Source organism: Pelecanus crispus, chromosome W (genome assembly GCF_030463565.1).
Source record: "Pelecanus crispus isolate bPelCri1 chromosome W, bPelCri1.pri, whole genome shotgun sequence".
Lineage (NCBI taxonomy): Eukaryota > Metazoa > Chordata > Aves > Pelecaniformes > Pelecanidae > Pelecanus > Pelecanus crispus.
Genome location: NC_134675.1, coordinates 11,429,970 through 11,457,330, shown reverse-complemented (window position 1 = coordinate 11,457,330; position 27,361 = coordinate 11,429,970). Strand labels below are relative to the sequence as shown.

Here is a 27,361-nt window from a genome sequence, read left to right as displayed (position 1 = left end):
TTCCTTTGCCGTCCATGGGTCTACTCTGTGACATTCCTTTCTACATTGCCATGACCAGATTTGTCTGATTATCCAATTTACCACATAGTCAGGCAGAGCCTTGAGACTGCACAGGCGCTTCCCAGCCTTTTTCTGGTGTTTCTTTAAGGGTCCTCTTATAAATGAGGCCAACACCAGTGTTTGCAGTATCTTTCAGAGAACATCTCTTCATAATTATACACCAATGCCCAAACTTCCCCAAATCTTCTTCAAACCTTAGCTGTCTGCTGACTTTCCCTGTCACTCATTTGGTAGGGGCCAGAGCTATTCCACTGAACATCTGGGCGCCCACTTCTTTCAGAGCTTTCTTCAGCATGGCACAGAATCATAGAATGGTTTGGGTTGGAAGGGACCTTTAAAGGTCATCTAGTCCAACCCCCCTGAAATGAGCAGGGACATCTTCAACTAGATCAGGTTCCTCAGAGCCCCATCCAACCTGACCTTGAATGTTTCCAGGGATGGGGCATCTACAACCTCTCTGGGCAACCTGTTCCACTGTTCCACCACCCTCATCATAAAAAAAATTCTTCATTATATCTAGTCTGAATCTACTCTCTTTTAGTTTAAAATTGCTACCCCTTGTCCTATCGCTACAGGCCCTATTAAAAAGTCTGTCCCCATCTTTCTTATAAGCCCGCTTTAAGTATTGAAAGGCCACAATAAGGTCTCCCTGTAGCCTTCTCTTCTCCAGGCTGAACAACCCCAACTCTCTCAGCCTTTCCTCATGGGAGAGGTGTTCTATCCCTCTGGCCATTTTTGTGGCCCTCCTCTGGACCCGCTACAAGAGGTCAACCTCAACCAGCTCCAGCAGCATCCTGTCAATGTCACCGAGGCGAAGGGCTCCAGAGCAGACGCTCGTGCCGGGGCGCTCTTGCTAAGGCGGCAAAAAGCGCAGGGCAAGAGCAGGCAGCCCAGCCCCCCGCCTAGAGTGGGAAAGAGCGGGAAAGGGCAAGCTGCTGATGTGCAGCAGCTCTGACGCAGCGTGGGCGGGGCCAGGAGTGATGGCAGCCAAGTCCCCCACACATAAAAGCAGCCCCCAGGGAGCGCGAGCGACCAGGAGTGCGGCAAACAGGAAGGGCAAACAGGGCGTAGCGCGTCAGTTTGCGCGGCAGTTGGCGCGGGCAGGGCGCGCGGGGAAGGCCACGTGCCCCCTCTCCTAGTTCCAAAGGGAAACTTAGGCAGTGGTCATCGCCCTCTCAGGAGAATACCTGGCAGCTATGGTGACCACCCGCCTGAAAGCCGCCGCCAGAAGGAATGCAGAGACCCAGACAGAGCTCCCGCACAAACACGCAGCCATCCAGGTCGCCGGCTGCAGGGAGTGCCTGAGCCTGTCGCGTGTAGCGGAGAGCAGCGGAGACAGCAAATGTCTTCACTGTGACCCGGGAGAAGATCTCCTCAGCCTGGTGGCAGAGCTGAAGGAGGAGGTGGAAAGGCTGAGGAGTATCAGGGAGTGTGAGAGGGAAATAGACTGGTGGAGCCACACCCTACCATCCCTGGGGCCAAGGCAGCATGCAGAGGCCCCACAAGGAGCACAGGATCCCCTGCGCTCTTGCCGGCAAGCAGAAGGAGGGGATCCAAGAGATGGGGGGGAATGGAAACAGGTCCCTGCCCGGGGAGGCAGGCGAATCCCCTCCCGGCCTCCCTCACCTTCCCAGCTGCCCTTACATAACAGATATGGGGCTCTGGAAGTTGAGGGCCAGGCAAGCCAGGAGGGAGGTGAAGGCGAAGGTCCAGCCAGGGGGTTGCCGAGGGCCAGTCAGTCAACCCCACGGATTACGACTGCCCCTGTTAAGAAAAAAAGGAGGGTAATTGTGGTAGGCAATTCCCTCCTGCGGGGAACTGAGGGCCCGATCTACCCTCCAGACCCATCCCACAGGGAAGTCTGCTGCCTCCCTGGGGCCCGGGTTAGGGACATTACTAGGAAACTCCCTGATCTCGTAAGGCCCTCCGATTATTACCCGTTGCTGATTGTACAGGTTGACAGTGATGAGATTACAGAGAGAAGTCCTAAAGCAATGAAGAGGGACTTCAGGGCACTGGGGCGATTGGTTGCAGGATCGGGAGCACAGGTAGTGTTTTCCTCAGTCCCATCAATGGCAGGGAAGAATGCTGAAAGGAACAGGAAAGCCCAGCTGATTAACAGGTGGCTCAGAGGCTGGTGCCATCGGTGGAATTTTGTTTTTTTCGATCATGGGGAGGTTTACATGGCACCGGGCCTGCTGGCGGCTGATGGAGATCAGCTGTCTCCAAAGGGGAAAAGGATCCTTGCCTATGAGTTGGCAGGACTCATTGAGAGGGCTTTAAACTAGGTTTGAAGGGGGAAGGGGATATAAACAGGCTCGCTAGTGAGGAGCCCAGGGGCAGCATGGCAACATTGGGGGAGAAATCGATAGCCCGCCTCAAGTGCATGTACACCAATGCACATAGCATGGGCAACAAACAGGAGGAGCTGGAAGCCCTTGTGCAGCAGGATGGCTATGACATAGTCGCCATCACAGAAACGTGGTGGGACGACTCTCATGACTGGAGTGCTGCACTGGATGGCTATAAGCTCTTCAGAAGGGATAGGCAGGGAAGGAGAGGCGGTGGGGTGGCTCTGTATGTTAGGGAGTGTTTTGACTGTATAGAGCTCGGCAGTCGTGTTGATAAGGGCGAGTGCTTATGGGTAAGGATGAGGGGGAAGGCCAGCAAGGCAGATGTCCAGCTGGGAGTCTGTTATAGACCACCCAACCAGGATGTAGAGGTAGATGAAGTGTTCCACAAGCGGCTGGCAGAAGTCTTGCAGTCGCTAGCCCTTGTTCTCGTGGGGGACTTCAACTTGCCGGACATCTGCTGGAAATACCATACAGCAGAGAGGCAACAGTCTCGGAAGTTCCTAGAGTGTGTGGAGGATAACTTTCTGACGCAGCTGGTAAGCGAGCCAACCAGGGGAGGTGCCTCGCTTGACCTGCTGTTTACTAATAGAGAAGGGCTTGTGGGAGATGTTGTGGTCGGAGGCCGTCTTGGGCTTAGCGACCACGATATGATAGAGTTCTCGATTCTGGGCAATGTAAAGAGGAGGGGCAGCAAAACTGTTACCGTGGAATTCCGGAGGGCAGACTTTGGCCTGTTCAGGACGCTGGTTGGGAAAGTCCCTTGGGAGGCAGTCCTGAAAGGCAAAGGGGTCCAGGAAGGCTGGGCCTTCTTCAAGAAGGAAGTCTTAAGGGCGCAGGAGCGGGCTGTCCCCACGTGCCGTAAGACCAACCGGCAGGGAAAACGACCGGCCTGGCTGAATGGGGAGCTTTTGTGGGGACTCAGGGAGAAAAGGAGAGTCTACCGCCTTTGGAAGAAGGGGTGGACAACTCAGGAAGAGTACAGGGATCTTGTTAGGTCATGCAGGGAGGAAATTAGAAAAGCAAAAGCCCAGTTAGAACCCAATCTGGCCAATGTTGTAAAAGATAATAAAAAATGTTTTTATAAGTACATCAGCAATAAAAGGAGAGCCAAGGAGAATCTCCATCCTTTGCTGGATGCGGGGGGGAACATTGTCACCGAGGACAAGGAAAAGGCTGAGGTACTTAACGCCTTCTTTGCCTCTGTGTTTAACAGCCAGACCAGTCATCCCCAGGGTACTCAGCCCTCTGAGCTGGAAGACAGGGACAGGGAGCAGAATGGAGCCCTCATAGTCCAGGAGGAAGCAGTTAATGACCTGCTACGCCACCTGGACGCTCACAAGTCCATGGGGCCAGATGGGATCCACCCGAGAGTATTGAGGGAGCTGGCAGAGGAGCTCACCAAGCCACTTTCCATCATCTATCAGCAGTCCTGGTTAACAGGGGAGGTCCCTGATGACTGGAGGCTTGCCAATATGACGCCCATCTACAAGAAGGGCCGGAAGGAGGACCCGGGGAACTACAGGCCTGTCAGCCTGACCTCGGTGCCAGGGAAAGATTATGGAGAGGTTCATATTGAGGGAACTCAACAGGCATGTGCAGGTCAACCAGGCGATCGGGCCCAGCCAGCATGGGTTCATGAAAGGCAGGTCCTGCTTGACAAACCTGATCTCCTTTTATGACAAGGTGACCCGCCTGGTGGATGAAGGAAAGGCTGTGGATGTCATTTACCTGGACTTCAGTAAAGCCTTTGACACAGTCTCCCATAGCATTCTCCTTGGGAAGCTGGCAGCTCATGTCTTGGATGGGCGCAGTATTCGCTGGGTAAAAAACTGGTTGGGTGGCCGAGCCCAGAGCGTAGTGGTGAATGGAGTTAAGTCCAGTTGGCAGCCAGTCACGAGCGGTGTTCCCCAGGGCTCTGTTTTGGGGCCAGCCTTGTTTAATATCTTTATAAATGATCTGGATGAGGGGATTGAGTGCACCCTCAGTAGTTTTGCAGATGACACCAAGTTGGGTGGGAGTGTCGATCTGCTGGAGGGGAGGATGGCCCTGCAGAGGGATCTGGACAGGCTGGACCAATGGGCCGAGGCCAACTGTATGAGGTTTAAAAAGGCCAAGTGCCAGGTCATGCACTTGGGTCGCAACAACCCCATGCAACACTACAGGCCTGGGGAAGAGTGGCTGGAAAGCTGCCTGGCTGAAAAGGACCTGGGGGTGTTGTTCGACAGCCAGCTGAACATGAGCCAGCAGTGTGCCCAGGTGGCCAAGAAGGCCAACAGCATCCTGGCTTGTATCAGGAATGCTGTGGCCAGCAGGAGCAGGGAGGTGATTGTGCCCCTGTACTCGGTGCTGGTGAGGCCGCACCTGGAATACTGTGTCCAGTTTTGGGCCCCTCAATACAAGAAAGACATTGAGGTGCTGGAGCACGTCCAAAGAAGAGCAACAAAGCTGGTGAAGGGTCTGGAGCACAGGCCTTATGAGGAGCGGCTGAGGGAACTGGGGTTGTTTAGCCTGGAGAAGAGGAGGCTGAGGGGAGACCTTATCGCTCTCTACAACTACCTGAAAGGAGGTTTTAGTGAGGTGGGTGTTGGTCTCTTCTCCCATGTAGTTAGCGATAGGACGAGAGGAAATGGGCTCATGCTGCGCCAGGAGAGGTTTAGGTTGGATATTAGGAAAAATTTCTTCACGGAAAGGGTGGTCAAGCATTGGAACAGGCTGCCCAGAGAGGTGGTGGAGTCACCATCCCTGGAAGTGTTCAAAAAACGGGTAGATGTGGCACTTTGGGACATGGTTTAGTCTAGTCTAGCCTTGATTGGTTTCATGTGTACTTGGTAGTGTAGGTTAATGGTTGGACTGGATGATCTTAAAGGTCTTTTCCAACCTAAACGATTCTATGATTCTATGTCATTTTTTCTGATGTGAAGGACAACCAGGGGACTACTTCCTGCTCCTGTGGGAAATTTTCCAGACTTAGATTCCCATTTGTTATCCATGCTCTGAGGAAAACGCACACTATTTCTTTGACCTGTCCCTTGTCAGGTTCTTGAGTCTGTGTGGCACAACAGTGGCTCAGGTTTTGGAGGCAGGACAGCCATGCGTGGATTGCTGTCCTCTTGTAAGCATTAGCCTTGTGAGGAAGCAGAGTATTGTGCTAATATGATGACTGTGCTTCCAGAACTTCAAAGATATTGCTCAGAAATAGCACAAATATTTCTGTGTGAACCTTTACAAACCTACAAACCCTCCACCTCACAGTAACACAGCTCTATCTTTTCCTGGCAGTCTATGTCTCGGATCCTTTCCCTTTTGTTTGCAGTTATCCTGTCTTCTCTTCTTTTTACAGTCCTTTTATATCATCTTCAGTCTTTTTCTGGCCAAGCCTTGATCTTAGCCTGATAAAAATCTGTAGGTTTAAAAAGCTATGCCTTCCTTTCAAGGCATAGCTTCCTTCCTCTACTGCAGCCCAAGATAAAGGGTCCTTGTATGTTTGTAGGTCAGTTCCCTGAGGAGCAGAATCACACTGATAAACTGCTCTGTGAGTTGTCTGAGCTGAGCTGGCATGCTCAGCCACGTGCATGGAGATCTGCATATGATCTCATGAGCACCTCACCACATTTCAGACATTGGATTCAGCCTTTTCACTCTCCATCAGCAAAGACTCACCTAATTTCACTTGAAGTGGGGACGGCTTATAGTTCATGGCTACAGTCTCTCCCTCTCTCGTATCACAATCTCTGTCCGAAATAGATGCAGCTGTTGGATCCTGTTAAGAAAGAAAATGAAACAAAACAGAATGGTTTAGCTAAAAGTTATGCAGTCTCTTCTCTAACTGGCTGTTAGGTGAGTCCATTCCCACCCGCATTCAGAGGGAACAGAGAACATGCTGGTGTTTTGAATGGCTGAAACCTAGGGGCAAAACACAGAACTTTGGAAGCACGTTTAGTATGTTAAAAGTACCTCTGAAAACACCAGATTTCAACATCTGACTTATATGATGGATGATACTGGGAATAAAATATGGAGGGTGGGTCACCAGTTCAAATTCAGCCTAGGCTGGCAGTAGTCCAAAACCATTTTCTTGTGATGACTTTTTGGGGTGTTGTATGAAACGCATTTACAGTTTCATCTGAGTTCCAAGTGTACCAGTCAACCTCATGATTAAAACTAAAAAGCTCATAACCAGCTGTGTGAAAGTCCAGCTCAGAAGAAATGAGGACTGAATGAGTAAAAGAATTCAATCTCCGGTCCCTCTTCAAGAGGAATGAAGAAGTCTGTACTTCCCAATCTGGACCTATTTTGTGGCTAACTGGAAAGATTTCATTTCAGTATCTGTCAGCACAGCACCTTTCACTGTCACTGAAATCCCCCCAAAAACCAAAGCTCCCCAAACATGGAGTCTGCCCCATCACACCTACTTGCAGACAAACTAATTCAGGTAGTGTTGTACTCTATGGTACAGTGCATCAAAGGATTCAGATAGACAAACTACCAATTCAGGCAGCTCCAGCACTGATGAAAATATTTAAAGTCCTTTCATGGCAAACTTCAAACCTGTTGGAACTGTCTCTATTTAGTACCACAGTGAAAATTAAAATTGGTTTTCAAACACGTTCACTTCTTCCCACCTAGAAGCTAGAAACTAAATTGAACATGCATATATATATATATATATATGTGGGATGTGTAAGGTGGTAAGTGGCAGGCCACCACCCGGGTCCAGGCTTCCCAGATGAGAACCTTTTCTCTGACAGTCTGGGAAAAGGCAGGATACAGCCATTTTTAAAGAGCATGACTCCAAGAGCTGTATGCTTCCTAGTGCTACTGAACACAACCAAGTCCTTGGAGCCCCAATCTGCTGGCTGCAGGAAGGCATAGGAGTAGACATGTTATGGTAAAGGACATGGTGCAATGACCAGATACTGCCTCTTGTGCTGGTGCAGTCCAGCACTTGAACATGTGAGCTCCCATGTGGAAGGAACCCACAGCCAGCAGTTCACATAGCAGGGAAAGGGCCTGGCCACATGGACTAGCTCAGGTTCAAACTGTTAAAATTATACTTAAACTCTTTAAATCAAAACCAGCCCCTACTTTTCTTGGTAGCTGATGTGCTGACAAGTAGCTTCTCCTTGTGGGTAACCTGCCAGTGACATCAGACATCCATTTGCATGAACAGCAGAAGGGGATGTGGAGTAATTGCTGGAGATGATTTAGAGATTAAACTTAGATTCACAATTTTAGGAAAGGCACAGCACTGAAGAAGCCTCCAGGGTGCAGTGCAGCTGGCATGCAAGGAATCCATTTCACGGAAGTTCCCTGGGCCTGCAACCTTAGACGTCGGCAACACCAGGGGAACTTGGTGTGTTGGCTCTAAGAGGAACTGCCCGGAGGGTGGAGCGGTGTGGAGACACCGTGGCCAGGCTCTGTGTGGCACCCCAGATGGGACTGCTGTGAAGCATTCTGCCCAGCCGGGGCAGCTCCTGTGCCCTTGGATTCCCCAGTACACTCCGTCAAGCCCAGAGACTTGGTCTATCTACAGACATGAAAAGACAAAGCATTTGTCACCTTATTGCTGCTGCTTTTAGTCCCTGTCTAGTCCTGACTGTGCCAGAACATGGCAAACAGTTTATTGTAGATGTACTTACCAAAGGAACAGAGTGCAGTATAATGGAACACTGCGACAACTTGGGCAAACGATGGATGAATGAAGAAGGACAATAGGAAAGGGTATAATATGAGACCCTGGGCCAACAACCTGTCATGGTTTTGACAAAATGCTGCCCTTTGGTAAACTTTGCTCATTATAATATCATTATAATACCAAAACACACCTCCATCCCAAAACCTACCCGCCTCTAAGGTGCGACCACTCCTCACTGAGCTTGCGCTTTGAATTTTTCCTAGCCTATACCTTTAAAGCGAAGCGAGAAAGTTTTACACCAATCATAATAAAAGTATGTATGACTAGAGTCACTCAAGCTCCACCTGAAAGGTAAAAAATAGTATAAATTAGCTTAAGAGAGAGGGGATGTTAGGGAAGATACCATCGTGTACCACTCTGACTTCTGGGATCAGTCGACAGGCTGAGCCTCTCTTCCCCCCCCATCGGGATGCCTTTGGGTAAGATTCTAACACTTGGTTATACCAAGTGCCTCCCCGGAAAACTTAGAAACCTCTATATAGAGTCACTTTATATCTTTTGATGCATCTGTGTTATTCATGCTTTTGGTATTTGCATGTTCCTTGCAGTCAGTGAATTTATCGCCGGTAATCCAAAGAACCTGTGTGTCTGTTGCTTTAATAAATTGCTTTGATTCATTGGTCTAGCCGTGATAGTGGTCATTGAACGCGACCAGATGCTTTAAGTATGGCCGTGGTAGTTCATGCAACACGACTAGACGAAAGGTGCCTACGTTATTTGTGCTTCCGTAATCGTGATAGTTCAGTGCACTGAACGCGACTGGACTTATAATGATAAATTGGGTACCTTCCAAAGCCCTCTTGACGCAATGGGGAGAAATGTTCTGAGGTGCCTTTGACGGTCTGGACTCTGGTCCTGGACCAGAGCACTCAGCTAGAGCAATCTCAAAGCTGGGCTCTAGACCAAACAAATAGAAAAGGCTTCCTAGATCACCAGAGAAGAGAAAGATGATTTTCTAAGAGCGATTAATTCCATCCCGTCTTAGACACTCATCTTAAAATGAGACAAGTCCATCCCTGGAGATGTGTCTTCCTTTCCCCCTACTGACTACAGAGGAGGCCTGGTAACTGGTGGAGACTGTACCCCTGCCCCTGACACTGGAGGTGGGGATGATGAAGGACACACCAGCAGAGTCCATAACAACGCCAGTCCACACCAGGAATTCACCTCCAAGGTTTGGAATGACGCTTTTCTGCCTCAGCAGCACCGCACCTCTACAGCAGACCCACAGGGGAACGTTACCACTGCACAACAGATTCATGACTAGCGCAGAGGGATCACAAAGCACCAGCAGTCTGGGCAACCACCACTGCGTGTGTGGGCCAGGCCCGCTCCCTCCAAAGAGTAAAATGGAACCAAAAGGAAAGCGAGCTGGGCCAGAGACAGCATCCCCAGTGCCAGCACGTATCTATCCCTGGCCCAGGAGTGTCAAGGCACTGTCATACTTCCCATCCATCACTTCATATATGTTCTGCAGCAACGGACAGGTCTCCATAGTAACAAACCCCGTCTGTGAGAAGACAGCATTCCCATGGCAGCTCGGCTGGAGCATCCTCTTTGTACAAACACGCTTTGCTTCTGTGCATACTGAATGGGCGCATTTCTCTCTCTATAGCTCATACACCCAGAAAAGCATTTACATGACTAATTAGCCTTTTGCTTGTGAATGCCTAGAAGCACACTGAGAGTCACCACAGGCTTTCGCTATTGGAATACACTTAGCAATTTTGTCCTTTTTTACAAGCCTCCCTAGACCGATGCATTCGGCTCTGACCCCAACATCAAAATCTCAGCTATGCGGTGTGACCAGTCCCAGGCCAGATGATGTGAAAAGAACAGAATAGAATAGACTATTTCAGTTGGAAGGGACCTACAATTATCATCTAGTCCAACTGCCTGACCAATTCAGGGCTGACCAAGTTAAAGCATATTATTAAGGGCATTGCCCAAATGCCCCTTAAACACTGACAGGCTTGGGGCATTGACCACCTCTCTAGGAAGCCTGTTCCAGTGTTTGACCACCCTCTTGGTAAAGAAATGCTTCCTAATGTCAAGTCTGAACCTCCCCTGAGGCAGCTTTGAACTGTTCCCACAAGTCCTGTCACTGGATGCCAGGGAGAAGAGATCAGCACCTCCCTCTCCACTTCCCCTCCTCAGGAAACTGTAGACAGCAATGAGGTTGCCCCTCAGCCTCCTTCTCTCCAAACTAGACAAACCCAGAGTCCTTAGCCTCTCCTCATAGGACATGCCTTCCAGCCCTTTCACCAGCTTTGTTGCCTTCCTCTGGACGCATTCCAGGACCTTCACATCCTTCTTAAATTGTGGGGCCCAGAACTGTACACAATACTCAAGGTGAGGCAGCACCAACGCTGAATACAGCAGGATAATCACCTCTTTTGACCAGCTGGATATGCTGTGTTTGATGCACCCTAGAAGCAGTTTGCCCTCTTGGCTGCCAGGGCACACTGCTGACTCATGTTGAGCCTGCTGTCAACCAGCACCCCCAGATCCCTTTCTGCAGGGCTGCTCTCCAGCCACTCCTCTCCCAATCTATACTTGTGCCTGGCGTTACTGTGTCCCAGGTGCAGAATCCGGCATTTGTTCTTGTTAAATTTCATCCTATTAATTATAGCCCAATGCTCCAATCTATCTAGAACCTTCTGCAAAGCATCTTGTCCCTCAGGGGAGTCAACAGCACCTCCCAGTTTGGTATCCTCAGCAAACTTGCTAATGGTGCATTCCACTCCTGCAACCAGATCACTGATAAAAATACTGAGCAGAACAACTGACCCTAGAACTGAACCCTGAGGAACACTGCTAGCATCTGGCTGCCAGCTAGATGTAGCCCCATTCACTACAGCCCTTTGAGCTCTGCCCTTCAGCCAGTTTTTCACGAGGCACATCATGAACCCGTTCATCTCACAGTTGGACAACTGGTCCTGAAGGATGCTGTGAGGGACAGTCTCAAAAGCCTTACTAAAATCCAGAAAAACTACATCTACCGCCTTCCCTTCATCCACTAGGTGGGTGACCTTATCATAGAAGGTGTCCTGGTTTTGGCTGGGATAGAGTTAATTTTCTTCCTAATAGCTGGCATAGTGATGTGTTTCTTTTACCTCAAGAGAAAGAGAAGGTCTCTGGATCTGATGACAAAAGAACAAGCACTGTGGCTACTCAAACCCCCACCACAGGCACTGCGGCTACTCCAAACGCAGCCACAGGCACTGTGGCCACTCCAACCACAGCCACAGGCACAGCAGCTACTGAAACCCTGGTGACAGGCACTGTGGCTACTCAAAACCCTGCCACAGGCACTGCGGCCACTCCAACCCTGGCCACAGGCACTGCGGCCACTCCAACCACCACCACAGGCACTGCAGCCACTCCAACCCCAGTGACAGGCACCATGGCTAAACCAGAGAAGCAACCTGCGCCAGTATCAGTTGCCCCTATACGGAAGAAAAAATACACAAGAAAATCCGCTCGTTTAGTAAGGGATGAAGATGAACCAGGGCCTTCACGACAACCAGAGGAGGAAGAACCCATAAATGAGATAGTAACCACTCGATCCCTATCCCTGGGTGAGCTGCGAGATATGTGAAAACATCTCACATGTCATCCAGGCGAGCACATCATCACCTGGCTGCTCCGATGCTGGGATAACGGGGCCAGTAGCCTGGATTTAGAGGGTAAGGAAGCCAAGCAGCTGGGATCCCTTTCCAGGGAAGGGGGCATTGACAAAGCAATTGGAAAAGGGGCAGAAGCCCTCAGCCTCTGGAGGCAACTTCTGTCAAGCGTGAAGGAAAGGTATCCCTTCAAGGAGGATGTTATATATCGCCCAGGCAAATGGACCACCGTAGAGAAGGGTATCCAGTACCTGAGGGAATTAGGCATGATGGAGGTGATTTATAGTGACCTGAACAATGAGCAGTTACCCAAAGATCCAGACGAAGTCAGGTGCACATGGCCCATGTGGGAGAAGGTGGTACAGAATGCAGCAGCACTCTATGCCAACTCATTGGCAATACTGGCCTGGAAAGATGACAAGGCACGAAAGGTGGATGAAGTGGCTGGCCGACTCCGGAAAGAAAGTATCTCTTCCTCCCTACGGGCCTGTGTCTTGCCTGTGGAAAAACTGTCTGAAAAACTGTCCTGAGGGTTCCAGCAACTCAGACAGGATCTGGCCTACTCCCCACCTGTACGGACCAGTATCTCAGCCATTAGGAGTCAACGTCCCTATGCTCAAGAGAGAGGATATAGAGGATGCACACCACAGGGCACCCTGTGGTTTTACCTGTGTGATTATGGAGAGGACATGAGGAAGTGGGATGGAAAATGTACCTTGACCCTACAGGCACAGCTGCGTGAGTTCACATGCTAGAACTTCAATACGAACTGGAGTCAAAGGGAGCCAAGTGGTATGCCACAATGGACATCGCTAATGTGTTTTTCTCAATCCCTTTGGCAGCAGAGTGCAGGCCCCAGTTTGCTTTTACCTGGAGGGGTGTTCAGTACACCTGGAACCGACTGCCCCAGGGGTGGAAGCACAGCCCTACCATTTGCCATGGACTGATCCAGACGGCACTGGAACAGGGTGAAGCTCCAGAACATCTGCAGTATATTGATGACATCATTGTGTGGGGCAATACAGCAGAAGAAGTTTTTGAGAAGGGAAAGAAAAGAGTCCAAATCCTTCTGAAGGACGGTTTTGCCATAAAACACAGTAAGGTCAAGGGACCTGCACAGGAGATCCAGTTTTTAGGAATAAAATGGCAAGATGGATGTCGTCAGATCCCAATGGATGTGATCAACAAAATAACAGCTATGTCCCCACCAACTAGCAAAAAGCAAACATTTTCTTGGGTGTTGTGGGTTTTTGGAGAATGCATATTCCAAATTACAGTCTGATCCTAAGCCCTCTTTACCAGGTGTCGTGGTTTAGCCCCAGCCAGCAACTCATCACCACGCAGCCTCTCGCTCACTCCCCCTACCCCGATGGGATGGGGGAGACAATCGGAAGAGTAAGAGTGAGAAACACTCCTGGGTTGAGATAAGAACAGTTTAATAATTGAAACTGAAATGCACAATGCAATTGCTCACTACCCGCTGACCAATACCCAGACAGTTCCCGAGCAGCGATCGCTCCTCCCCAGCCAACCCCCCCCAGTTTATATACTGAGCATGACATCATATGGTATGGAATAGCCCTTTGGTCAGTTTGGATCAACTATTCTGGCTGTGCCCCCTCCCAGTTTCTTGTGCACCTGGCAGAGCATGGGAAGCTGAAAAAGTCCTTGACTAGCATGAGCAGTACTTAGCAACAACTAGAACATCAGTGTGTTATCAACATTCTTCTCCTACTAAATCCAAAACACAGCACTGTGCCTGCTACTAGGAAGAAAATTAACTCTATCCCAGCCGAAACCAGGACATACTAGGAAGAAAATTAACTCTATCCCAGCCGAAATCAGGACACCAGGTGACCCTGAAGAAGAACGATTTCAAATGGGGCCCTGAGCAACAACAAGCCTTTGAAAAAATTAAACGGGAGATAGTTCATGCAGTAGCCCTTGGGCCAGTCCGGGCAGGGCAGGATATTAAAAATGTGCTCTACACCGCAGCCGGGGAGAATGGCCCTACCTGGAGCCTCTGGCAGAAAGCACCAGGGGAGACTCGAGGTCGACCCCTAGGGTTTTGGAGTCGGGGATACAGAGGATCCAAAGCCCGCTATACTCCAACTGAGAAAGAGATATTGGCACCATATGAAGGGGTTCGAGCTGCTTCAGAAGTGGTTGGTACTGAAGCACAGCTCCTGCTGGCACCCCGACTGCCGGTGCTGGGCTGGATGTTCAAAGGGGGGTCCCCTCTACACATCATGCAACTGATGCTACGTGGAGGAAGTGGGTTGCACTAATCACACAACGGGCTCGAATAGGAAACCCCAGTCGCCCAGGAATCTTGGAAGTGATCATGGACTGGCCAGAAGGCAAAAACTTCAGAATATAACCAGAAGAGGAGGTGAGACGTGCTGAGGAGGCCCCACTGTATAATAAATTGCCAGAAAATGAAAAGCAATATGCCTTGTTCACTGATGGGTCCTGTCGTCTTGTGGGAAAGCATCGGAGGTGGAAAGCTGCTGTATGGAGTCCTATACGACAAGTCGCAGAGGCTGCTGAAGGAGAAGGGGAGTCGAGTCAGTTTGCAGAGGTGAAAGCCATCCAGCTGGCTTTAGATATTGCTGAAAGAGAAAAGTGGCCAGTCCTTTATCTCTATACTGACTCATGGATGGTGGCAAATGCCCTGTGGGGGTGGTTGCAGCAATGGAAGCAGAGCAACTGGCAGCACAGGGGCAAACCCATCTGGGCTGCCACACTGTGGCGAGATATTGCTGCCCGGGTAGAGAACCTGGTTGTAGAAGTATGTCACATAGATGCTCACATACCCAAGAGTTGGGCCACTGAAGAACATCCAAAACAACCAGCAGGTGGATCAGGCTGCTAAGATTGAAGTGGCTCAGGTGGATCTGGACTGGCAACATAAGGGTGAACTATTTATAGCTTGGTGGGCCCATGACACCTCAGGCCATCAAGGAAGGGATGCATCATATGGATGGGCTCGTGATCGTGGGGTGGACTTAACTATGGACAGTATTGCACAGGTGATTCATGAATGTGCAACATGCGATGCAATCAAGCAAGCCAAGCGGTTCAAGCCCCTCGGGTATAGTGAACGATGGCTGAAATATAAATATGGGGAGGCCTGGCAGATTGATTATATCACAGTCCCCCACAAACCCATCAAGGCAAGCGCTATGTGCTCACCATGGTGGAAGCAACCACCGGATGGCTGGAAACATATCCTGTGCCCCATGCCACCTCCCGTAACACCATCCTGGGCCTTGAAAAGCAAGTCCTGTGGCGACATGGCACCCCAGAAAGAATCCAGTCAGACAGTGGGACTCATTTCCGAAACAACCTCATAGACACCTGGGCCAAAGAGCACGGCATTGAGTGGGCATATCACATCCCTTAGCATGCACCAGTCTCTGGGAAAATCGAACAATACAATGGACTATTAAAGACTACCCTGAAAGCAATGCGCGGTGGGACATTCAAACATTGGGATACACATTTAGCGAAAGCCACCTGGTTAGTCAACACCAGGGGATCTGCCAATCGAGCTGGCCCTGCCCAATCAAAACTTCTACGTACTGTAGAAGGAGATAAAGTCCTTGTAGTGCACATGAAAAATATGCTGGGGAAGACAGTCTGGGTGAGTTCCCCCTCTGGCAAAGCCAAACCCATTCGTGGGATTGCTTTTGCTCAAGGACCTGGGTGCACTTGGTGGGTGATGCAAAAGGATGGGGAAGTCCAATGTGTACCTCAAGGGGATTTGATTTTGTGTGTAAATAGCCAATGAACTGAATTATATGATGTTAATTGCTCTATAATACTCTATGTCATCTCTTCTATGGTTGCTATATGCCACATCAATGGTATTACAGTAAGAATTGCCAGCTTAGTGAAAATGAACTTTGATGAAACCGAGCAAAGTGCAGCAGTGTTGGAAAGAGAACTGGCTTCAGCATGCAACAGTCCAACACCGCACACCACCTCTCCTGCTCTGAAAGACTGTGATGAGGGATGGAACCCAAAGTCATGGACTAAATGAACTCAATGGACATTTTAGAGGGATGACCCATAGACAAAGGGAATGATATCTGTGTGTATATATCAAGATAGGGAAAGTGGTGGTGATTCATTAGAATGTATTGGAAAGGGGTAGGACCTGTGCATGACGTAGATGGTATAGAATAAGGGGTGGATACTGTCCTGGTTTCAGCTGGGATAGAGTTAATTTTCTTCCTAGTAGTGGGAATAGTGCTGTGTTTTGGATTTAGAATGAGAAGAATGTTGATAACACACTGATGTTTTAGTTGTTGCTAAGTAGTGCTTATGCCAGTCAAGGACTTTTCAGCTTCCCATGCTCTGCCAGGTACACAAGAAACTGGGAGGGGGCACAGCCAGAATAGTTGATCCAAACTGACCAAAGGGCTATTCCATAGCATATGGCATCATACTCAGTATATAAACTGGGGGGACTTGGCCGGGGGGCAGTGATCGCTGCTCAGGAACTGGTTGGGTATCGGTCGGCAGGTGCTGAGCAATAGCATTGTGCATCACTTGCTTTGTATATTATTATTACTGTTATTATTACTAGTACTATTTTATTTTATTTTATTTTATTTCAGTTATTAAACTGTTCTTATCTCAACCCAGGAGTTTTCTCACTATTACTCCTCCGATTCTCTCCCCCATCCCAGCAGGGCAGGGGGAGTGAGCAAGCGGCTGCGTGGTGCTTAGTTGCTGGCTGGGGTTAAACCATGACCGCATGGGCAACCGCAGCATTTGAACGGTGGGGCGGTTCCTTATTATGTGTTTTTTTTTCTATAGGCTCGACACAATGGACCTTGAAAACTCTGCCCTCCTGCTAGGTACAGCTGTGTCCTACAGTGTATACAATTAGTTCCAGTGAACCTTCATGGGGTAGGAGTGCTGTGAATCCTTAGTATGCAGGGGCACAGAGAGAAGCTGAAACCACTTTAAAATGAAATCAGGGTTTTAAGGAACATGGCATGCTCAGTAGGATTTTTTTTCTTTCTCTGTTTAAAAAAGAAACAGAGAAAATCCCCCCTTTCCTTTTTGTACTACCTAGCAAGAAGCACAAGATCTGCCATAATGCACCAGGTCAGCAGTCTTTTTAATCTTATTGCCTGCCTCTCTCCCAGTAGCCCACCCTCACTATGGTGGGAAATAGCCCCAAACAGCCAAACTGTGCAGTTACACCCTGAGCAATGGAGCTGGGTGCTGGGTACAAACGCATCCTCGTAGCACCTTGGAAAATGCAGCTTCCTTTGCCTTCCTTCACAGTCAACACTTCTGACGTCTTGCAAGCTTAACAAGCCTCCGCTTTCCACCCCATAACTCCTCTGGGACCCCAGTGCATGTGGAAGGGAATGGGCACATGCAGTTTCTGTGGCCTTCAGCTGCCCCTTAAAAACATAGCTGGGAACCAAGATGTCTCTATCTGCCCACCCTGCCCAATCCTAAAAATCAGTTATTTTTACAGCCCTAAGAAAATGTTCTCCACTCTGCTGTCTGTGGGAAATTCTACGATCATTAAAGCAGCTCTGCTTTTTGATAAAGCAGAGGAGGAAGATTACCCTTACCCTCCAATCTCAAGGAAAGACCCTATGTACAGGGTTTTACCCACCACTTCTCAGAGGCTTTGGTCTGATCATCAGCAGCTGAATCATTATGAGCTGACTGCTCAGGAATATCATCCAGCTACCTTTGTCTCTCTCCAGTACCAACCGATGATGTGCTTGCTGTCTTCTGCCTAACTTAAAGATGCTTGAAGTCTCGGTACCAACACGTGTGTGACAGCTTACAGTGAGTGCTCGCAGCCCAGCAGACTCCTGCTTTCTGAAGCTGCCCATGTGGATCACATGCTGCAAACAAATGTTAACAAGAAAGGACAAGCCCAAGTGTTTTGCTTCTTTTCCACATCAAACATTAAGTTTGAAAATTTGATACATGTTCTGTGCATGAGAGACCGACTTAGTGAGCAGAAAAACAAGTGAGAAAACACATGCACCCCAAACACAGAGGGTACATTCGGGTCACCAAGAAGTTTCTATCATTCCTATGCTGTCATCCCAGACTCTCGGGCTAGAACATTGCTCCTGCTAATAAATATTTATACCTTCAGTCTCCCTGCCCTGGGAACAAAAAATGATATGCTATTTGCAGATTCACTCTGCCTCAAGCTGCACTGCACTAGGTTATCCTGAGAAATACAGCTGTAGGCGGTAGGCTTCTGGGGAGGGGACTCTGATGTGCACAGGTGGGTATGTAAAAACACAGTCTCACAGTGTCTTGGACAACAGACCTCTGCAGCCTTTAGGTACCACTACAATACAAAGATGAAATATCTATAAACATAGAGTGCTTAAAAAAACACCGGGAACCAAGATGTGCATAGTCTGTCTATCTATGTATCACAAATAGCGTGGCCAGCAGGACTAGGGAAGTGATCAACCCCTTGTACTTGGCACTGGTGAGGCCGCACCTCGAATACTGTGTTCAGTTTTGGGCCTCTCACTACAAGAAAGACATTGAGGTGATGGAGCACATCCAAAGAAGGGCAATGAAGCTGGTGAAGGGTCTGGAGCACAGGTCTTATGAGGAGCGGCTGAGGGAACTGGGGTTGTTTAGCCTGGAGAAGAGGAGGCTGAGGGGAGACCTTATCGCGCTCTACAACTACCTGAAAGGAGGTTGTAGCAAGGTGGGTGTTGGACTCTTTTTCCAAGTAACAAGTGATAGGATGAGAGGAAATGGCCTCAAGCTGCATCTGGGGAGGTTTAGATTGGATCACCAAAAGGATTATCAAGCATTGGAACAGACTGCCCAGGGAAGTGGTTGAGTCCCCATCCCTGGAGCTATTTAAAAGACGTGTAGATGTGGCACTTAGGGATATGGTTTAGTGGTGGACTTGGCAGTGTTAGGTTAACGGTTGGACTTGATGATCTTAAAGGTCTTTTCCAACCTAAATGATTCTATGATTCTATGTGAGAAACAGCATCTTCCATATAGCTGATCAATGGTCAGTAATGGCATGTTTGGCAAGAGAAAGGAAAGCATCACATGGACGGCAGGAATGGAACCTGCAAACCTCACAAAAGACTCTCTCGTGCTCTCTTCTGCATCCCTCAGGCTGGGGATGAAAACATTCAGTTTTGGAGCCCATTATTTCAAGGAAGATGTAATCCCCTCAGCAGTCCTATAGATAAAAGCTAGAAGCTACAACCATCCAGGAACATTGGAAGAATGGGGTTGTTCAGAGAAGGGGAAGACTAAGGAGGGATATAATAGCTGCCTTCAGATACAGAAAGGGCTGCCAGAAAGAAAAAGGGAGTAATTTTTTTTCCATATTTCTGATCACCAGAACAAGAAACGATCACCTTAAATTGTAGCAGGGTTGCAAGGAAATATCAGGGAAAATTGTAGAGGTAAGACTAAGGAGCTGTGCATTTGCCTGATGAAGTTATGGAATTGCTGTTGTTGGAGGATTTTAACCTTGGGTTAGAAACTGATTTGTCACACAGAAAGTCAACAGAGCTGATCTGGTTTTGGGGCAGCCTGATCTGGATTTGGTGAAAGCTGATAAGATCCCTGATCTTTTTAGGTCCCTCTCCCCTATCTGTCTTAATAAGAGAGGAGCCTGCTTCTAAGCCAGACTCATTTAGGCAGAACACCAGTTTATCCCAGGAACGAGAGGTTCTCCAAACTCCCCTACCCACTTCCAAGGACCATGGCTGGCCTTCACCTTCTCTCTGGGTGAGCTGAAGAAAAACATCTTTTTTCTAAGTCTCACATGTTGAAGGAACTCCAGAATCATATAGTGACCAGAGCAGAAGCCTCCCCAGGAAGATGTGGTCAGCACTTTTCATCAACATGTGCAAGCTGCTGGATCCAAAGCACTAACTGCTCATCTCGGCATCGCCACCCTGTACCAAAGTGAAAATAAATGGCATTTTGGTGACACAGCAACTGATGCACTGAAATACACTCTGACAGCTACTGACTCAGTTTCAAAAAAGCAATAAACAACAACTGTTTATTGACTTTCTACTAGCTCTGCCAATGCAGCAGTTACAACATTGCTGTTTTTCTTTTCTGAGCAAATGCTGAACAGATCTTATTTAACAGTAACAAATTAGGCCTGCAATATCCACTACAGGATCCAGATTTTGAACCCGATTCATTTATAATTGTAAGACAAACCAGTATTTGAAGCCATTTTTTCAGCAATTGAAAAGCCAGCAGTATTAATATTGCTGCATGATGAAAACCTCAAGTCTTATTAATAAAATTGAACCAGAACTGCACTGAGATTACTTTCTACTGTGTACACCTGCAGTCGGTGAAGCTCAGCTCACTGGCAGATAACAAGGAATTTGGATCTTTGCTTTGTTTCAAATCGGGGCAGAAGAGAAGTGCCAGTCTGCCTTCGCGTGCCACAGTGCTTGTGCTGAAATGCTCCCTTGGAGCCCTGGCTGCAAAGGGTCTGCCCGACTGCCACATTCATTCTGAACAAAATGCAGCAAACAGAAAGGTGTAAGCTGTGGAAAGGGAACAAGATGCTTCATAAGTCTGTTTTCCTAATCAAAAATGACATTTGCAGCACAGGGAAGAAAATCCCTTTTTTTAGATGATGATGTATGACTAATCCTGGGAGTCTACGGTAACAGAGAAAGCACCAACTCAGTTAAGGAGACCAAATACTTTGGGAAAGCAACTGAGGGACAAGGAAGAAAAAAGCAAGTAATTACATGATTTCTGTTAAGATTTCCCTCTGGGAAACCATCAGCACAAGCAACCCCTGGTCCTTTCCTTTCAATCATGATCAAGCATATTTAACATCCTATTTCCCTTCAGGCTCTTCTCACGCACATAAGCACCAGCCATCACTATTATCACATGCATTTATAGGTTTGGCATCTTGTGCTAACTTTACATGACTTAAATTGGGATCATTAACACTGCAAATTAGAGAAACGGCACACTGCACTCCTGTCCTGGTTTCAGCTGGGATAGTTAATTTTCTTCCTAGTAGCAGGCATAGTGCTGTGTTTTGGATTCAGTAGGAGAAGAATGTTGATAACACACTGATGGTTTAGTTGTTGCTAAGTACTGCTTATGCCAGTCAAGGACTTTTCAGCTTCCCATGCTCTGCCAGGTACACAAGAAACTGGGAGGGGGCACAGCCAGAATAGTTGATCCAAACTGACCAAAGGGCTATTCCATAGCATATGGCATCATGCTCAGTATATAAACTGGGGGGGGTTGGCTGGGGGGCAGTGATCGCTGCTCAGGAACTGGTTGGGTATCGGTCGGCAGGTGGTGAGCAATAGCATTGTGCATCACTTGCTTTGTATATTATTATTATTATCGTCATTATTATATTGTTATTATTATCATTACTATTTTACTTTCTTTCAGTCATTAAACTGTTCTTATCTCAACCCAGGAGTGTTTCTCACTCTTACTCCTCCGATTCTCTCCCCCATCCCATCGGGGTAGAAGGAGTGAGCGAGTGGTTGCATGGTGCCTAGTTGCTCACTGGGGCTAAACCACGACAACTCCCCACTGCTTGCAGCACTTGCCAAGTGGCTGGCATGCAATAACTATTTAAAACCAACTATTAACTGAGGTATGTTTTCAGGATGCTCCAATACCAAAACATTTCCTTCCTTGTAAAGGATATATACATGAGAGCATTACACCTTTCCTTTTTTAGACACAGCTCTTAGGTGTAACATGAGACATAGGAGTATTTAAGGCAATAAAGCATCACAAATTCCTTGGTAGCTGTTTTAAGAGTCAGTTTAGCAACCGGCATCTGGCCAAACCAGGATCTCAGAACCTCCCAAAGAACTTTACAACTGCTCTTCAAACCTCAACTCATGAGGGAGGATATCCTCAAAATGATTAAAAATTGAGACACGTGTCAGAGCCAAGGTCACGGTGTGTTTGGAGGACAGATGCAGGAACAGAAGCCCGGGCTCTTGGCTACATGCTGTAACTGTATCCTATAGAAAATTGCAGTGCTCTGCACAGCCCTAGTGCTGCTCATAAGGGACCACAGCAGGATCTTGTAGTATCTGAATTCATGCTCGTGGGTTTACGTTTAGAGCTTCTTTCAAAGGTGTGTCCCATCTTTACTCCTTCAATGCTTTAAGGGAGCACCACAAAGATGAAAAGTCTATTTTTAAAGAGAGAGTTGAGTTTTCCACCTGAAATAAAGACAAGCAGAGACTGTCCTGCATGGCAGAGAGGAACTGTGTTTTCTTCCCATAGACAACCCCAAAACCCAGAGAAACTGGCTGAGAAAGTGCAAGACAAGTGGTGCCATCACTGCTGAAATGCCATGGTTGTGGGCGTACACAGAATGGTTTACTGATCCTCTCTGTGCACAGCTAGGCTATTCCAGCTGTACATGAAAGATGAGGTCAAAGCTTGCCTGAAGGAAACACTAAAAATGTTGGCTGGTTCCAGCAGGTACTGCAGAGACTATATATTCTGACAAAAATGTCCTGGCACGATACAAATAGGAGAGTCCTGTTCCAGTGATGCAAGTTCCCTCCAACATCCTGGCGATTGGATAATCACTTTCATAGGCCATGGACTGGATCCAGCATGGCAAATCTGACATTGCTAAGCTTTCAGAGCCTCTGGCTGTAAGAACAATAGCAGGAAAAGCTGGGACAGCTCCACATCCATAACTTCCAACAAACCAAGGGCTCCAATCAGTATTTCAATGTCACAGCTATTATTAGCATACCTCTGGGGCCACTCATTCTTTTCCAGTTAATAGTTAGGACTCTTTAAGAAAGGCTGATGATTTTTACATGTTCAACTCGTCTACATGTAAGATGAAGGAGGTTTTGCTTTTTGCTCTTGGAATACCCCTGGCACCTTTAATCCCATCCCTCAGATCCTTTTCTGAGCTGTCCGACTGCTCCTCCTGTTCACTCCTCCATCGATCAGTCTTCATCCTGCCTTTCTCCTGCACCTACTAAACCTCCCCTCTCTCTCAGGGCAGGGGTGTCCAGCTCTGAAGGCTCTTTAACTAAGGTCTCAAGACAACGGCAAGACCCACACAAATGATAATGCCACCTGCCAAGTGTCACAGAATCACAGAATAATAGAATTGTTTACATTGGAAAAGACCTTTAAGATCATCCAGTCCAACCATTAACCTAACATTACCAAGTCCACACTAAACGAATTAAACCGATCAAGGGTAGACTAAACCATGTCACAAAGTGCCACGCCTACCCATTTTTTGAACACTTCCAGGGATGGTGACTCCACCACCTCTCTGGGCAGCCTGTTCCAATGCTTGACCACCCTTTCCGTGAAGAAATTTCTCCTAATATCCAACCTAAACCTCCCCTGGCACAGCTTGAGCCCATTTCCTCTCATCCTATCGTGAACTACTTGGGAGAAGAGACCAACACCCACCTCACTACAAGCTCCTTTCAGGTAGTTGTAAAGAGCGATAATGTCACCCCTCAGCCTCCTCTTCTCTAGGCTAAACAACCCCAGTTCCCTCAGCTGCTTCTTATAAGACCTGTGCTCCAGACCCTTCACCAGCTTTGTTGCCCTTCTCTGGACACGCTCCAGCACCTCAATGTCTTTCTTATATTGAGGAAGCCAAAACTGGACACAGTATTCCAGGTGCGGCCTCACCAGGGCCGAGTACAGGGGCACAATCACCTCCCTGCTCCTGCTGGCCACACTATTCCTGATACAAGCCAGGATGCTGTTGGCCTTCTTGGCCACCTGGGCACACTGCTGGCTCATGTTCAGCTGGCTGTTGACCAACACCCCCAGGTCCTTTTCGGCCAGGCAGCTTTCCAGCCACTCTTCCCCAAGCCTGTAGCGTTGCATGGGGTTCTTGTGACCCAAGTGCAGGACCCAGCACGTAGCCTTGTTAAACCTCATACAGTTGGCCTCGGCCCATCGATCCAGCCTGTCCAGGTCCCTCTGCAGGGCCATCCTACCCTCCAGCAGATCGACACTCCCACCCAACTTGGTGTCATCTGCAAACTTACTGAGGGTGCACTCAATCCCCTCATCCAGATCATTGATAAAGTTATTAAACAAGGCTGGCCCCAAAACAGAGCCCTGGGGAAAACCGCTCAATACTGGCCACCAACTGGACTTAACTCCATTCACCACTACTCTCTGGGCTCGGCCACCCAACCAGTTTTTTACCCAGCGAATACTGCGCCCGCCCAAGCCATGAGCTGCCAGCTTCCCAAGGAGAATGCTATGGGAGACTGTGTCAAAGGCTTTGCTGAAGTCCAGGTAAATGACATCCACAGCCTTTCCTTCATCCACCAGGCGGGTCACCTTGTCATAAAAGGAGATCAGGTTTGTCAAGCAGGACCTGCCTTTCAAGAACCCATGCTGGCTGGGCCCGATCGCCTGGTTGACCTGCACATGCCTTTTGAGTTCCCTCAATATGAACCTCTCCATAATCTTTCCCTGGCACCAAGGTCAGGCTGACAGGCCTGTAGTTCCCCGGGTCCTCCTTCCGGCCCTTCTTGTAGATGGGCGTCATATTGGCAAGCCTCCAGTCATCAGGGACCTCCCCTGTTAACCAGGACTGCTGATAGATGATGGAAAGTGGCTTGGTGAGCTCCTCTGCCAGCTCCCTCAATACTCTCGGGTGGATCCCATCTGGCCCCATGGACTTGTGAGCGTCCAGGTGGCATAGCAGGTCATTAACTGCTTCCTCCTGGACTATGAGGGCTCCATTCTGCTCCGTGTCCCTGTCTTCTAGCTCAGGGGGCTGAGTACCCTGGGGATGACTGGTCTGGCTATTAAACACAGAGGCAAAGAAGGCATTAAGTACCTCAGCCTTTTCCTCATCCTTGGTGACAGTGTTCCCCACCACATCCAGCAAAGGATGGAGATTCTCCTTGGCTCTCCTTTTATTGCTGATGTACTTATAAAAACATTTTTTATTATCTTTTACAACAGTGGCCAGATTGAGTTCTAGCTGGGCTTTTCCTTTTCTAATTTCCTCCCTGCATGACCTAACAAAATCCCTGTACTCTTCCTGAGTTGCCCACCCCTTCTTCCAAAGGCGGTAGACTCTCCTTTTTTCCCTGAGTCCCAGCAAAAGCTCCCTATTCAGCCAGGCCGGTCGTCTTCCCTGCCGGTTGGTCTTACGGCACGTGGGGACAGCCCGCTCCTGCGCCCTTAAGACTTCCTTCTTGAAGAAGGCCCAGCCTTCCTGGACCCCTTTGCCTTTCAGGACTGCCTCCCAAGGGACTTTCCCAACCAGCGTCCTGAACAGGCCAAAGTCTGCCCTCCGGAATTCCACGGTAACAGTTTTGCTGCCCCTCCTCTTTACATCGCCCAGAATCAAGAACTCTATCATATCGTGGTCGCTAAGCCCAAGACTGCCTCCGACCACAACATCTCCCACAAGCCCTTCTCTATTAGTAAACAGCAGGTCAAGCGAGGCACCTCCCCTGGTAGGCTCGCTTACCAGCTGCATCAGAAAGTTATCCTCCACACACTCTAGGAACTTCCGAGACTGTTGCCTCTCTGCTGTGTTGTATTTCCAGCAGATGTCCGGCAAGTTGAAGTCCCCCACGAGAACAAGGGCTGGCGATTGCGAGACTCCTGCCAGCTGCTTGTAGAACACTTCATCTATCTCTACATCCTGGTTGGGTGGTCTATAGCAGACTCCCAACAGGACATCCGCCTTGCTGCCCTTCCCCCTCGTCCTTACCCATAAGCACTCGACCTTATCATCACCACTGTTGAGCTCTATACAGTCAAAACACTCCCTAACATACAGAGCCACCCCACTGCCTCTCCTTCCCTGCCTATCCCTTCTGAAGAGCTTATAGCCCTCCAGTGCAGCACTCCAGTCATGAGAGTCGTCCCACCATGTTTCTGTGATGGCGACTATGTCATAGCCATCCTGCTGCACAAGGGCTTCCAGCTCCTCCTGTTTGTTGCCCATGCTACGTGCATTGGTGTACATGCACTTGAGCTGGGCTATCGATTTCGCCCCCCACATTGCCATGCTGCCCCTGGGCTCCTCACTAGCGAGCCTGTTTATATCCCCTTCCCCCTTCAAACCTAGTTTAAAGCCCTCTCAATGAGTCCTGCCAACTCATAGGCAAGGATCCTTTTCCCCTTTGGAGACAGCTGATCTCCATCAGCCGCCAGCAGGCCCGGTGCCATGTAAACCTCCCCATGATCGAAAAAAACAAAATTCCACCGATGGCACCAGCCTCTGAGCCACCTGTTAATCAGCTGGGCTTTCCTGTTCCTTTCAGCATTCTTCCCTGCCATTGATGGGACTGAGGAAAACACTACCTGTGCTCCCGATCCTGCAACCAATCGCCCCAGTGCCCTGAAGTCCCTCTTCATTGCCTTAGGAGTTCTCTCTGTAATCTCATCACTGTCAACCTGTACAATCAGCAACGGGTAATAATCGGAGGGCCTTACGAGATCAGGGAGTTTCCTAGTAATGTCCCTAACCCGGGCCCCAGGGAGGCAGCAGACTTCCCTGTGGGATGGGTCTGGAGGGTAGATCGGGCCCTCAGTTCCCCGCAGGAGGGAATTGCCTACCACAATTACCCTCCTTTTTTACTTAACAGGGGCAGTCGTAATCCGTGGGGTTGACTGACTGGCCCTCGGCAACCCCCTGGCTGGACCTTCGCCTTCACCTCCCTCCTGGCTTGCCTGGCCCTCAACTTCCAGAGCCCCATATCTGTTATGTAAGGGCAGCTGGGAAGGTGAGGGAGGCCGGGAGGGGACTCGCCTCCCTCCCCAGGCAGGGACCTGTTTCCATTCCCTGCCATCTCTTAGGTCCCCTCCTTCTGCTTGCTGGCAAGAGGGTAGGAGATCCTCCACTCCTTGTGGGGCGTCCGACTGCTGCCTTGGCCCCAGGGACGGTAGGGTGCGGCTCCACCAGTCTATTTCCCTCTCACACTCCCTGATGCTCCTCAGCCTTTCCACCTCCTCCTTCAGCTCTGCCACCAGGCTGAGGAGATCTTCTACCTGGTCACATCGAAGACATTTGCTGTCTCTGCTGCCCTCCGGTACAAGCGACAGGGTCAGGCACTCCCTGCAGCCAGCAGCCTGGACGGCTGCATGTTTGTGCGGGAGCTCTGTCTGGGTCTCTGCATTCCTTCTGGCAGCGGCTTTCGGGTGAGTGGTAACCATAGCTGCCAGGTATTCTCCTGTGAGGACAATGACCACTGCCTGAGTTTCCCTTTGGAGCTAGGAGGTGGGGGACTTGGCCTTCCCCGCACTTGATGTCAGCTTGATGTCAGACATTTCTGTAATGAAAATGAGATGTGTGAAGACTGCTGAACTTTTTTTCAGCCTCTGGATTCATGTCTAAACCACAGGATGCCCGCTCCATTGCACACCTATTTTTCGTTTGCCAGACCTATTACCCTTCAACCCAAGGCACCCTGGGCAGGCTGTTTGCTGTTTAGACAAGCTGAGTTTGTACGCCTCCAAGTTTACTCAGCCTGCACTCACAAGCAAGGGCTCGGAGGGATCTTGTGAGGGCTTTTCAGCAGGGAATCACGATGTCTCCCTTCAGCTACTCAGCCAAAACTGCCACAGGAGAGTTAAAGTCAACA

At 49.0% G+C, this 27,361-nt stretch overlaps 1 protein-coding gene across 3 annotated transcripts in view; it reads right to left on the bottom strand.

The window, feature by feature from the left end:
- Window positions 1-27,361, bottom strand: part of LOC142596527 (protein FAM219A-like) — a 97,076-nt gene that overhangs the window by 33,140 nt on the left and 36,575 nt on the right. For 2 of the 3 annotated variants that reach the window (XM_075725677.1, XM_075725678.1), the window contains exon 2: window positions 6,118-6,174. In XM_075725677.1, the coding sequence (XP_075581792.1) occupies window positions 6,118-6,174 (57 nt within the window). Of the gene's footprint in view, window positions 1-6,074; window positions 6,175-27,361 lie in introns of all 3 variants that reach the window. The other variant, XM_075725676.1, reaches the window with a different exon arrangement.